This window comes from Trachurus japonicus, chromosome 10 (assembly GCF_045865225.1).
Source record: "Trachurus japonicus isolate A0001 chromosome 10, Traja_1.0".
NCBI lineage: Eukaryota > Metazoa > Chordata > Actinopteri > Carangiformes > Carangidae > Trachurus > Trachurus japonicus.
This window is the reverse complement of record NC_140916.1, coordinates 25,425,051-25,437,552: the sequence shown is the minus strand read 5'-3', so window position 1 is coordinate 25,437,552 and position 12,502 is coordinate 25,425,051. Positions and strand designations below refer to the sequence as shown.

The 12,502-nt window shown below is 44.3% G+C and overlaps 1 protein-coding gene across 8 annotated transcripts in view; it reads right to left on the bottom strand.

Moving 5' to 3' along the window:
- tenm2a (teneurin transmembrane protein 2a) overlaps positions 1–12,502 on the bottom strand; it is a 224,916-nt gene that overhangs the window by 37,961 nt on the left and 174,453 nt on the right. For all 8 annotated transcript variants that reach the window (XM_085788361.1, XM_085788362.1, XM_085788363.1 and 5 more), the window contains one exon: positions 6,743–6,981. In XM_085788361.1, the coding sequence (XP_085644487.1) occupies positions 6,743–6,981 (239 nt within the window). The remainder of the gene's footprint in view (positions 1–6,742; positions 6,982–12,502) is intronic.

Sequence of the window (12,502 nt, the reverse complement as noted above, 5' to 3'; positions counted from 1 at the left end):
GCATGCGTGCATGCATGCATGTGTGTGATGGGCTAAATGAAAAGAGATGTGAATCTGAGTGATGTCCTCCTTTCTGAATCCTCATTTCCTCTTCAGATATCGCTACTCTAACCCCCCTCCACCCCCCACCCACCCAACTTATGCCCCCCTCCCTCCCAGCCCCTCCACCTTCTCCTCTCCGCATCAACCCACTCTGCCTCGTCTCATCCCTTCCTACCTCGGTCCTTTCCCTCTCATCGATCTGTATTAGAAACAGGATATGAGGAACTATGCTATCTTATCACGGATCAGAGACTGAGAGAGAATGAGTGAGGAAGAAAGACGGAGAAAGAGTACGTAGCGGAGGCCACGAGACAGAGAAACTGAAATAAAATGAGACAGAGAGAGGGAGAGAGGAGGAGAGGAGAGGACAGTGATTTCTTTCACTCAGCCTCATCCATCTCCTGTTTCGAACACAGGACTAGTGAAGCACCATGGGCCTAATTGGACTAACGATTGGGCTCAGATAAGACCCGCGCTAATGAATAAATGAATGAGGAAATAAATGAATGGACTGAGCCCATGCGCGCTAATGCAAGCAATATGAACCAGGCTTAGCGATGACGTCAGTGAGGCTGAAAATGTATACACAAGTCAAAACAGGGAATATTTACTCCAAAGCACGTAGAGAAACTCCAGGTTTACTAACAGAAAGTCAAAGGAAGAACATTGATGTTACCACAGTGTTCTGCCTGAACAAGTGTGCCCTCTGCTTTGTATTACCTGACCAGTGCAGTTGACCCATTTATCCCTCTGATGCAGATGGTATAGCACCTTGTGCCTGGTCCTGGCCATGCCCTGCCCTTTTCCTGGACTGGCAGCGTGTGGTAAGATCCTAACCTTTATCAGTACGACAGGGCCTGCTGCTACGGACACACGCTCTGCGTCTGATCCTTATGCCCAGGTTCCTGCATTCACCATATGCCCAACTGGGCCTTCACCTCCACACACATGCAAACACATACACACCAAAAGTATATGGACATACACACACACACACTGGCATGAGCGACACATCCTGACCTCTAGCTGTTCCACCTTGGATCAGCAGAAGGGAAACCACATGCAGAGTGAGAGGGGACTTTGGGGTCAAGGAGTAAGGTTTGGAAATCAGCCACAGTGTGATATCTGCAGGTCCAAAACAGGTCAACCAAACAGGCCACATTGACAAGGGCTTGCTATTTTTTATTTATTTATTTATTTATTTTCTCGAATAAAAATCAACAATTTTTTACTTTTAAAAAGTGGAGAAATGTTAGAAAAGTCTTGGAAAAAAGCAACAACTTTAGCTTATAATCAGCAACTCATTCACATAAGTCTGAGTGGTTCACAGATGATTAATAAAATACATAAATCATATTTCTGCTTAAATCTAATTACCGTTGGTAATTGTATAAGCTTTGCCATAAAGTAAATATAGTTTCAGTTATATAAAAAATATTCAAATGAACAATCCAAGGGAGGAAATTCACTGTTAGGTTGAACTGCTTGCAAATCGCAGACACACAACAGGGTTGCATGTAGACACAGGTTTACTTTAAAGGTACAAAATATATATGTAAAATACTGCAGCACATATTTTTTTGCTGCACAAATGATTCATAAATCATTTCCAATTTTGGCCAAAATTGTGTAAAATAATGTCTAGTTTCACCTCAAAAAGTGAAACCACACTGTAATGTACAGTAACTGCTTTCAAATGACAGACACATAACCTGTGTGAGGAGACATCTCTTTCTCTACAAGAGTCAAAAACCAAAAATGTTGGAAACCACAAAAAAAAGTGATTACTGTAAACTGTGATTACTGACGTCTTCTTGCAAAGGGAAACGTGAAATTTGGAGTCATGTTTGCATAAAGTCTGATGGAAAATTGTGTAAAAGCGATCTAGCCCTTTAAAAAATGTTTTCTTTTTTTTTTCCTTTTTCTTTTTTTGGATCAATGTGATGAAGTAGTTGGCTCAGATGTTTGACATTTGGCTATCCTTTTTGATTGGTCGTTACAGCCTGTGGCTTTTTGCATTTTAGATTCACTGCCTGACAACAGTCCATGGGTACAACTTTGTAAATTCTTCAGGGCAGACATTAATTCAATTCAATTTTGTTATATTATTTCATTTCCACAAGCACCTCATTAACTGTCAAATATAAATCTGTTTCAACGGCGACTTAAAATCCATTAAAATTAAAAGAATGAAGTGTACACATATTTTCGGTCATGCTTTTAAATGATGTCTCTGGCAGTGCCGCAGCATTTCCCCACAATCTGATAAATGACAAAAATATTCCAGATCTTGAAGAAAATGCAAACCACTTTGATTAGAATATTACCTAGAATATTTAAGCCATATATCTTTGTTCAGTGAAAATCATTAACATGTTATTATGTAAGGGGACAGTGATATGAATGCACTCAAGTGAGACACTTATAACCGGGAAGAATGGGCAGTAAGCGATTGTGATCAGTCTGGAACAGTGAGACAGCAATGATGGATGGAAAGTGGCCGGCTTAGAGGCATGAAGGTCACACTCGATGACAGTGTGTGTGTGCGTGTGTGAGTGTGTGTGGGTCTGTTTAATCAACAGACAGGGGAGCTGAGAGTAAGACTAAAAATACACTGTATATGTATGTGTGCGTGCGTGTGAGTGCGCGTGTGTGCTCTCATTCATCAGGGTTGACAACACCATGTGGAGTATGCCACTGTGCCCGACAATTCCAGCCACCCCGCACGCGCACACATTCACACAAACACCCCTGCAAAGGTGACACAAGCGCCCGCTAGCAAGTTTACTCATCACAGTGAAGGGCACAGCTGTGTGTGTGTGTGTGAGAGAGACTGTGCACGTATGCGCGTGTGTGTGCGTGTGAGAGCGGTCCGCCTGGACACGAGTAGTCTGACATGTCCTCAATCTTTCATCCACCTATCCCCCTGTTTCTAACCACCATGCATCTCTTTCTGTGTCTGTTTCCTCTCTCCCTGTATATTTTCATCACATCCTTCTTCTCGTTTTATCCTCTCTAACTTCTTTTGTCATCATCCCCCTGTTCTCGTCCTCCACAGTCTCTGCCTGTCCTCTCCTCTCTGTCACACTCCCTCTGTTCTCTGCTCGCTGTGATCAATTAGGAGACATTAGTCCCACAGATATTCCAGGTGACAGAACCTCAGGAGGCCACGCTCTCCTTCATCTCTCCTCTTTCTGCCTCCCCTCCGTTTCTCCTCTCCACACCTGGCTGTCTTGTCACTCCCGCTCCTCCCTGTCATCTCCCCTTCTTTTTCTGCGGCAGAGCAGACAGCAGACCTCGCTCCTCTCCTGTTTACCCCCCTCTGCCCTTACCCCCCCCACCCCACAAATTTCAAGCTCTCATCCCCTATGGCACCGACAGTGACACATCAGCCTCAGCCTTCCCCTCCTGTGTCTGTCCAGTCATCTATCCTCCTTTTCCTCTCCCCTGTATGTTTTGGCTACATGCTGACAGTGACACATCTCCCTTTTTCCCCTCTGCCCCCTGTGCTCCAACTCTATTCCAACCCTTTTCCTTTTTTCCCCCTCTCTCTTTGCCTTCCTCTATCTCGCTCTCTCCAGGTTGCTGTTCACAATGACGGACCTGTCTTCCCTCCTGTATGCCAACCGTTCACCTGTATCCTAGCAACCACCTCTCCTTTGGCTGTGGTGCTCCATGCGGAGCAAGCAAACAAGACGCCCGGGGAATGAAGAACAAGCTCTCTCGTTTATCCTCCTCCCTCCATCCGTTCAGTCATTCCTTCACACGTTAAGAGGAGGCCATACTCTGCTGGAGCTGGCAGCTAAATGCTTAACCAAAAGTAATGTCTGTCCTCACATACAAATAAACTCTCTCAAACTCACACAAACACACATCAACTAGTATGAAAGTCTGACACCACTTACCAATTAAAAAAAGTGGACTTTTGGTTCCCAGTGTAGGTACAGAAATGCACAGGCACACAGATGCACATGCTTTTTTTTTTTGTCCCATTTTGTGTAGCGATGTGTGTGTGTCTGTGTTTATCTCATTCTTCTGGCTCCTCTCAGTAGGACACAGTGAACATCACTTCAAAGCGACACTGTCTACCATGCTCCTGAAGCATGCTGTGCTGCCTCTCTAAAAGCTTCTCAGTGTGTGTGCGTATGCGTGTTTGTTTCTGGAAGATTGTACAGCGGTTTTCTAAAGTTATATTTATGGTCTTGAAAAATGAGGAAGAAAAAAGAAAACCATTTGAAGGCCAGCACGCCCTCAAAGCCACACAATCAGACACACACATTCTACTTACACACATCTTATGGGAGGAAGTACTCAAGCACTCACACACACACACACACACAAAAGAAAAAGTGCTGCTCAGGCACATGTGTCCTGGTGTAATTTATGAGTGGGCTCCTGGGCGGACGCCTCAGAGGGGCCCTCTTCACGCTGCATGGCTCTGGGTGCTCTGCACAATCCCCCCAGTGAGCGCAAGGCTCTCTCGCACACACATAACACACAAACAAGGTACTACAAACCCCCCCTTATGAGCGGTGAACTCTTCCGACTGAAACTCACGGCACGATTAATGCTACAAAAAAGCTAGGTAAACACAAGGGTTTCAGGCTTCGCGGCACTGCTACAGCTCTGTTCAGCACAGACAAAGCACCAGAGCAAAACATTTCCTCACAGCAGATGAAATGGGGCCCTACAGTTAGCAGAAGCAATAATAACAATAAAGTATCATTTCAGCCTTGTTCAGCTTACCGAATTATAGCCAGCTGGACAATTAAGTTTGGTGGTAAAGCACTGCTGTTCGGCAAATTATAAAACAGTAAATGCAGAGAAAGTGGAGCTTAAAGAACAAATATATATAAACAACTCTCCCCCACTGATTCCTATGCAACATAATGCAGTGCAGTTGGAGTAGCATGCCCACAGTCTCTTTCCTGTTATATAAACTAATTACTTAATATGGCAAACGAGCCAATGCTACCAATTATTGAGACAGACAGCCACTATTGTTAACAAGTTGTATGTATCTGGCAAGTACCCAGATGTCACCTTGATGTAGTATTACAAATGCGTGTAAGGCAGCAGAAGAGACCATTTTCCCCCCCTAATTAGATCCTTACTTAACTTCCATTAGCTTAATATTATTAAGAATCATATGTTATGATGAAAACAAATATTTGTGACACTGAAGCCCTAAGTAAGCTCTATGCAGCTAATTAAATTCACTGATGGATAAACTGAGGCTTTGGTTCGACGCTCCACTACGTCCCTGCCCTCAAGGTGCTGTGAACTTAGTGGTAGTTGTGGCCTCCCTGTCCACTCCCCACTCCTGTTTTCCGTAGCTCCATATGTGGCTGTCCAGCGCAGTGTGACCGTGTAAAATCTCGGGAGAGGATGGATCTGTCTCTGTGCCCCAGGCAAGGGGCCTTGATCCGCTCTGGAGGACACACACCACTCTCAAGGGCGCTCTGAAGGGATCCACACATAAATACGGACGCATCCACACAGGCACTGACTGGGGCGCACATGTGCAATTTGGACACATGCAGGAAAGCAAGCTGAAGCGCATCAAGCCCCCCCGCCCCCTTACACACACACACACACACACACACACTCACTCACTGTGTGTCTATCTATCTATATATGTATGTATATATATAGAGAGACATATATATAAATAATGTAAAATTATATTAATAATGTATGCAGAGGTGATGAGGGGGATGTTCGTTCTGCTGATGCCACCGTTTCCTAAGATCCCCCCATCTGTTGACTCTGGTCTCTGGGGTAGGAGGCCAATCAAGGGCTCGGTGACACATCTGCCCCATCGCGCGCGCGCACACACACAGACACACACCTTCACACACAAAGAAACACACACATGCAGTATGTATACTTTCTTTCTCTTTCTATTGACTCTCTTGTCTTTCTCTGACAAACACAAAGACACACAGGTCTGCCTTCTCTTGTCCAGTGAATGAGGTCAAGAATAAAGGAAAAAAAAAAAAAAATCAACACACCCACTTGCTTTGAGCAATGCTTTCAATCTCTTCACACATCTACTAGTAGACAGCCATCAGAAACTCTTCCTGAGGTGCTTGGTGAGTGCTCTCCTCTGAGTATGTGCCGTTCCTTTGAGTTTCACTATTGTTCGTTGGCTTCAGATCAGTGAAAAACATCCTCTTCCCTGCTGGGCGTGTTAGGATTCCTACCTTGACTGATACCTGCTCACGGAAACAGCCCCACTATGCTGCGGTTTATGTGCCTTCCTGTCTCTTTGACTACCTGTTTACCGATGCTGAGTGGAGGCCAGGGCTCCTGCTGCGTCTGAATTTGACAGAGCAGCACAAGGCTACAGTGGCAAAGCTCACACCTCGAGAAGCTGCTTTGTGTTCATAATGGGCCGTTAGCTTGACACGTTTTCATTCCGATGTGGGACGAATACAAATGAGAGCAAAGTTCATGTATTGTGGGTCAGTGCTGGACAAAAAATGTTGGTGTTACGGAGCATGTGTTTATCCAAAGGTAAGTCTGGTGTGCTTGTGTCTAACTGTCTGTTGTGTCAGTTGATCTTTCCACTCTAACCCACTCCAGCCTTTTACTGGCCATGTATACTGTTGAATTCTTCAGCATACACCCTCTAATTAAAACATATAAAGTGTAATTAATCAGCTCTGTGAATGATACTTGGTGTGTGTTCACTTACCGATGAAGTAGGACAGTAGGATGGCCAGCAGCGCAGCAGCTGCGATGGCTGTCACCGCGGCACATTTCCAGCTGCAGTACTTGGACGGCTTCTTTAGCTTGAAGGCTGAGCGGGAAAAGGTGTTTCTGGGCAGCAGACGAGGGGGCGGAGAATACACCGTTCCCGAGGTCAGAGGGTAACCGGGGGAGGAGCTACTGAAGAGCGGGGTGGTCCCTGATGACGTCTTGAACAAGAAATGCCTGAAGGCGAAAGAAACAGAGGAGAGAAACTGTCATTTTCGAGGTAGACAAGGTGGGATGTAATGATGTTATATGATTTTCTGTTTGCAGCTCCGCGGGAAGGTAAACATGAAGTGGACATAACAATCTGCCAACCGATCAGAGCGCTGATGACAGGGGACACATATGTGCAAGCTTTTGTCCAATCTCTCTTTCTGATAAACCCTTCCTGCCATATGGGTTTGAACACCATTGAACTGATTATGTCTTCAATTCAGCCCCGTTCCAGTCCAAGTTCTCTTTTTAACCTCCACCTGCTCTACCATCTTTTTTTTTTTCCATTCCCTCGCCTCGCCTCCTTTCACCCCTCTTACCATGTACCTCGTTTCTATTCTCAATGTCTGCGGTTGATCAATGCGGCCCCCCTTTCCTGTCTTCATTGCCCCTGTGGGGTCAGAGCTCAGAGAGAGGATAAAAGAAGGATTTGAACCATCATCCCTTTGCTCATATTACCTATTATCCTCTACTATTGCTGCACCTGCCCACCCAATGCGCCTCCTTTGCTGCGCTCCCTCCCCTCCTCTTCCCATTTCCCATGTTCTCATTTTTCTTCAGCCCACTGCCACACCACTCCTTCACACACGCATTTTTACCACACATAAATCCTTTTCCCTCTTTGTCTTCATTCATTCACTCCTGCTTTCAAAATTCTTTTCTGTGACCTTGAGGAAACATTGTTGCTACAATGAGAAAATGAAACACTGCACTTGATGAAACTTTCCATGGGCACGGTAAACTTTTGTGACACCTTGGTGACATCCAGCCATACTCACGGTACACAAAGGAAGTGAGGAGCTGCCCCTATACAGACTCCAGGTGGTACGACAGAAGAAAGCCTTCAGGTAAGTGTGACAGATCAGAGGCAAGGTCACTATCGCCTCAAAGATGACTGAGGAGAGGGAGTTTCTGTCTGCCTGTCTTTGTGGGATTTGCTTGTAGTATTTGTGTTTGTCCATATGTGTGGCTGCGCATGCTCTGATACCTCTATCTTTCTGAATGTGTGACCTTGGGACAAAGGACGTTCAAAGAGAGAGCATTTTATCTGGTCTTTACTTCCTCAAAAGGCAATTTCAGGGCTGGGGCCTTAGCGTTTTTTATTTCCTCAAAATATTTTTATACACACATACTAATAATAATAATAAATAAATACAAACTTGACACAACCCATGACATGTCGAAACAAAGTACACACAGAAAGACTTAATGTAGTGTCCGAGTTGAATGTCCACTCGAGTGTGTCAGAGTAGAATATCCACTCTAGTGCATCAAATATATCAGAGTAGGTAGGCTACTCTTATACACATGATAATAATAATAATAATAATAATAATAATAATAATAATAAAAATGAATTTAAAAAATAGATAAATAAATAAACAAGATAAACAAGATAAAGATAAAAATAAAAATAAATAAAAACTTGACGCAAACCATAACATATCAAAACAGACTACACACAAAGAGGCTTAATAAAACATAAGAGTTGAATGTCCACTTGAGTGCATCAAATATGTCAGAATAGGTAAGGTACTCTTTAGGGGGGTTAACTACAGTTCCAAGTACTCCAGGATAGAATTTCTGTGAGTTGCCAGATATCTTTTACTCCATAGTATCTCAGTTTTTCAATGTGGAGAATTCCTACCAGCTCCCTCAGCCCGGCTTCGAATTTAGGTGGTGAGTCAGATTTCCACATTTTACGCATTTTCGTAATGTGAAACCCGCGGGGATCGAACTCGGATTCACCACACCGCAGGCGAAAACGCCATGGCTGAACAACACACTAGTAAAAACATTTGTTTACTGCAGTGTTAGCCATATCAAATAACCAGTCGGAGGAGAGCTCATCTAGCCAATCAGAGGCGGGGAAGGCGGGACTTTCCCGGAACTATCTTACGAAAAAACAACAATATTGCCACCGTTAGCGCCGTTAGCAGGCTGTCCACCCAGCCTGTGTGCACGGTCAACCTCTAACGTTATGTGTCTCGGAAAATGTTCTTTCCCCAACAAATTGTAAAGCCTGTAGCTCGAGTGCGGCTAACCCGTGGTCGCTGGCCATTACTTCCACTGCGGAGGGACGAGACGCATGGTCTGTCAGTGTAGCTTCAGCTTGGCTGGCTTGCAGAGACTCTTCCAGCGAGTTGAACCTCTCGACCATTTGCTTGCGCATCCTGTTTATGGCATGGAGAATAGCTGCACTTTCTAGTGAGGGACTAGCTGTTAACTCAAAAGTTTCCGAAGTTTCTTCTTCGGGTTTATTTGCCGTTTGCTTCTTTGGTGGCATCTTTAAAACGTCCCATGCGAGTTATACAAACTTCCTCTTACTGTCTTTGGTCAAAAAAGTGGTGTTTTTTATGAAAAACTCGATTTATCGGAGCGGAGCCTCACTTAGGCACGTCTAGTCTGTCATGCGCGCAGCCCCGTCCCCTCCCCGTTCTGCTATTGCAACATAACATACATTAACAGCTGTTTGTGGTTTCAGCATCAAACTTCATACCTTTACTTGCCAAGAGCTGCCTCCAAAGGTGGAAAGCTTCTTTTTTGCTATCACTTACTTTGGCACTTTGGCTAACTAACTAGCTCTGGCCCATCTCATAACCAGTATCGAATCACTGTAGCGTCCAGTATTATGCATTGTTAATATGACATACCTCGCTTTTTCCTGTATTAATGGCTGAAGATCTCAGAAGAGATGACTGAAGCTGTTAATGCTAATGTAGCAATAGCAAGTGCTAATTGAACTTATTGTGAAATTGGGAAAGGCACATTGTTATCCACATATCAGCAACAGATAGGCGAGCTGATGCAAACCATTGAAAACTCATTTTAAAAGACATTTTGTAGGCTCCAAGACTGATATAAAGATTTAATCACATTGTTGACAAGAGCTCATTGTTTTCATGTTTGTTAACTACTTGATAGTAGCTCTTGGCTGATGTCAGGTCATGTCAATGTTTCCTTGAGTTTTTTGGCCACAGGAAAGTAGTAGCCTACATCTTAAAATGATGTTTGGTCTGTTTGCTGCACTGTAACACCTCCATCGGGAGAATAATGGGTTAACTTGCTGTACAATTTCTTATCACATAATTCAGAATTTTGCGGCTTTGGGAGGACAGCTAATGAAGACAAGGGTCACCGAGTCAAGGTTGAATTGCTGATATGTTCTTTGACGAGTGGATCTAAAGCCGTGACTCCAACACACGTCTCACCTCTGGCAGTGTGTCAGACATAATCCTCAGTCTAGCACATATAAACAGGTGGGTGTGCACAAGTGTGTGTCAGTGCCCACTGTCTCTTCTCTTCAGACTAGTGTGACCAGCCGTAACTCACTGCTGTATCTGCACTTGACGACTGCAATTTAAAATAGTGTTTAATTTAAAGGTTTTCTGTGTGGTTCACTATCCTTTTGAAGTCTCTAATAACTGATGTTTCATAACAGCATGTCTGTACATGTGTCTCCTCATCTAAAAACAGTTGCTGAAAACAGGTGATGTGCTCAGAGCATAAAGATTTGGTTTGGGAGCACTGTTCCTCTCTTTATCAATTATTCAGACAGTCTGTGCTCTGCCTCTCCCTCTCATCATCTCATGCCACTGATTGTTGGATTGGTATCCTCCTGGATTCGTCTCTTTTTTTTTCTCTTCCATCCCTTCTCTACTCCTTTACCTGTCAGGTTTGCTGCATGACACCAAGGAAAAAAATATAGAGAGAAGAGAGGGGAGGGGGGGGCAGCAGACAGACAGAGGCTGAAAGAGTGCAAGGAGATGACATGCAAAGAAATATGAGGTTATTGTCTAAAAATACCATGCTTTCAGTGTCACAGCCATCAGTTTTAATATGCATTCATAAACCTACATGCTCCCACTTGCATGGGATGCATGTACATAGACACAAACACACATAGTCCAAGGTCAAACAGCATGTGCCTTTGCCGCTGCTCATTTTCACAGCCACTGACGCACCCCATGATGGCAAGGCCAGCGGTAATTAATTACAATACCCCTAATGTGTGTGTGAAGGCAGGCTGAGCTGGTGAATCACTTACATTCAGTGCAACACAATGTATGTGATTTGTTGTACTGGTATGTATTTGAATGCATGCACAGAATTCATTTCATTCCCTGGCTTTGTTGTTTGTGTGCGGAAGCTCCATGGTGAGCTTGGTGTGGGATGGGAATATGTCTATGGGCCATACTAATTACGAGTAGGAATGGAAAGTGTCTAATGTGCTCTGGGGAGGTAATTGACATTGATTTATGTTGCGGAGGACTATGGAGGGGTTCTATCATAGCAGGCAGCCAGCAATCACAACTCTGTATCATTAGGCTGGGGGTGTGTGTTTGCTTGCATGTGTGTCTTTGGGTTTGTGTGTGAATATTGTGGGTTTTTTGACAGTGGTCCAGCATGGAAACGTCACACATAATTAGGGAGAACTGACAGAGAAACATTCCCCTCCCCCTTCTCCTGAGATGCCTTCAGCGGCCCCCCTCCCCTTTCATCCCTCCCCACCTCAAGTCTAACCACTGCTACCTTGCTGTCATGCATCCCGTCTTACACATGCAACACACACACACACACACACACACACACACACACACACACACACACACACACACACACACACACACACACACACACACAGAACAAGCAGGCACTAACTCACTTAGTGACACACATTTTCACAGCCTTGTACAGACAGAGGCGGCGGCGCCCACCCATGCAAATACAATAGCAATTTATGTGGGTTCCCTTTGACGAGATTGCCCCGTATGTGCCACCAAACATTTAATTTGCATCCTCACAAGGGGAAAAAGTGGCATAAGAGAGGGATGGAGGATGGAGAGGGAAGCAATAGATCAGAAGACAGACACAGAGAGGAAGGGAGGATGTTTTCACTCCATTCCAACCGTGTTCCCTATTGAGAGAAAAGAGGACCTGGACAATTAACCACAGAACAGAGAGCATGCTGGGTAATTAGCAGGAAGTCAAAGCTCACATTCCCCTTGAGCGAACAAACACACACACACTTTTGGAAGCACACATGCACACACTCTTCATTTTCTCATCCCTCACAAACATGTGGTTGCTCAGGATAGCACTCTGACAATCATCATCAGAGGTAGAGAACAATTAACGGGGGTCGACTGTGTGTGTGTGTGTGTGTGTGTATGGGGGGAGGCTGGAAAACAGTCAGATCTGAGGATGAAACAAAGGGCTCAGAGACTGGAGGATGCTCAAGGATGGTGTCATGAGAATTGTCCCCTGCTACAATTGTAGGAAACAATAATCGGCAGATGGAAGCAGCAAAATGGGCATTTATTTATGAGTGTTGCTTTGAAATAGGACAAGGACAATTTTTTGGCTGATTTGGCTTCAAAGAAATTACTGCAAGAAATCAACAGTTAGATTTTTGCCAAAAACCAAACAAACCCTGAGATTGTGCACATACAGTATTAAGATTTTTTTTTATATTAAAGAAACAGGT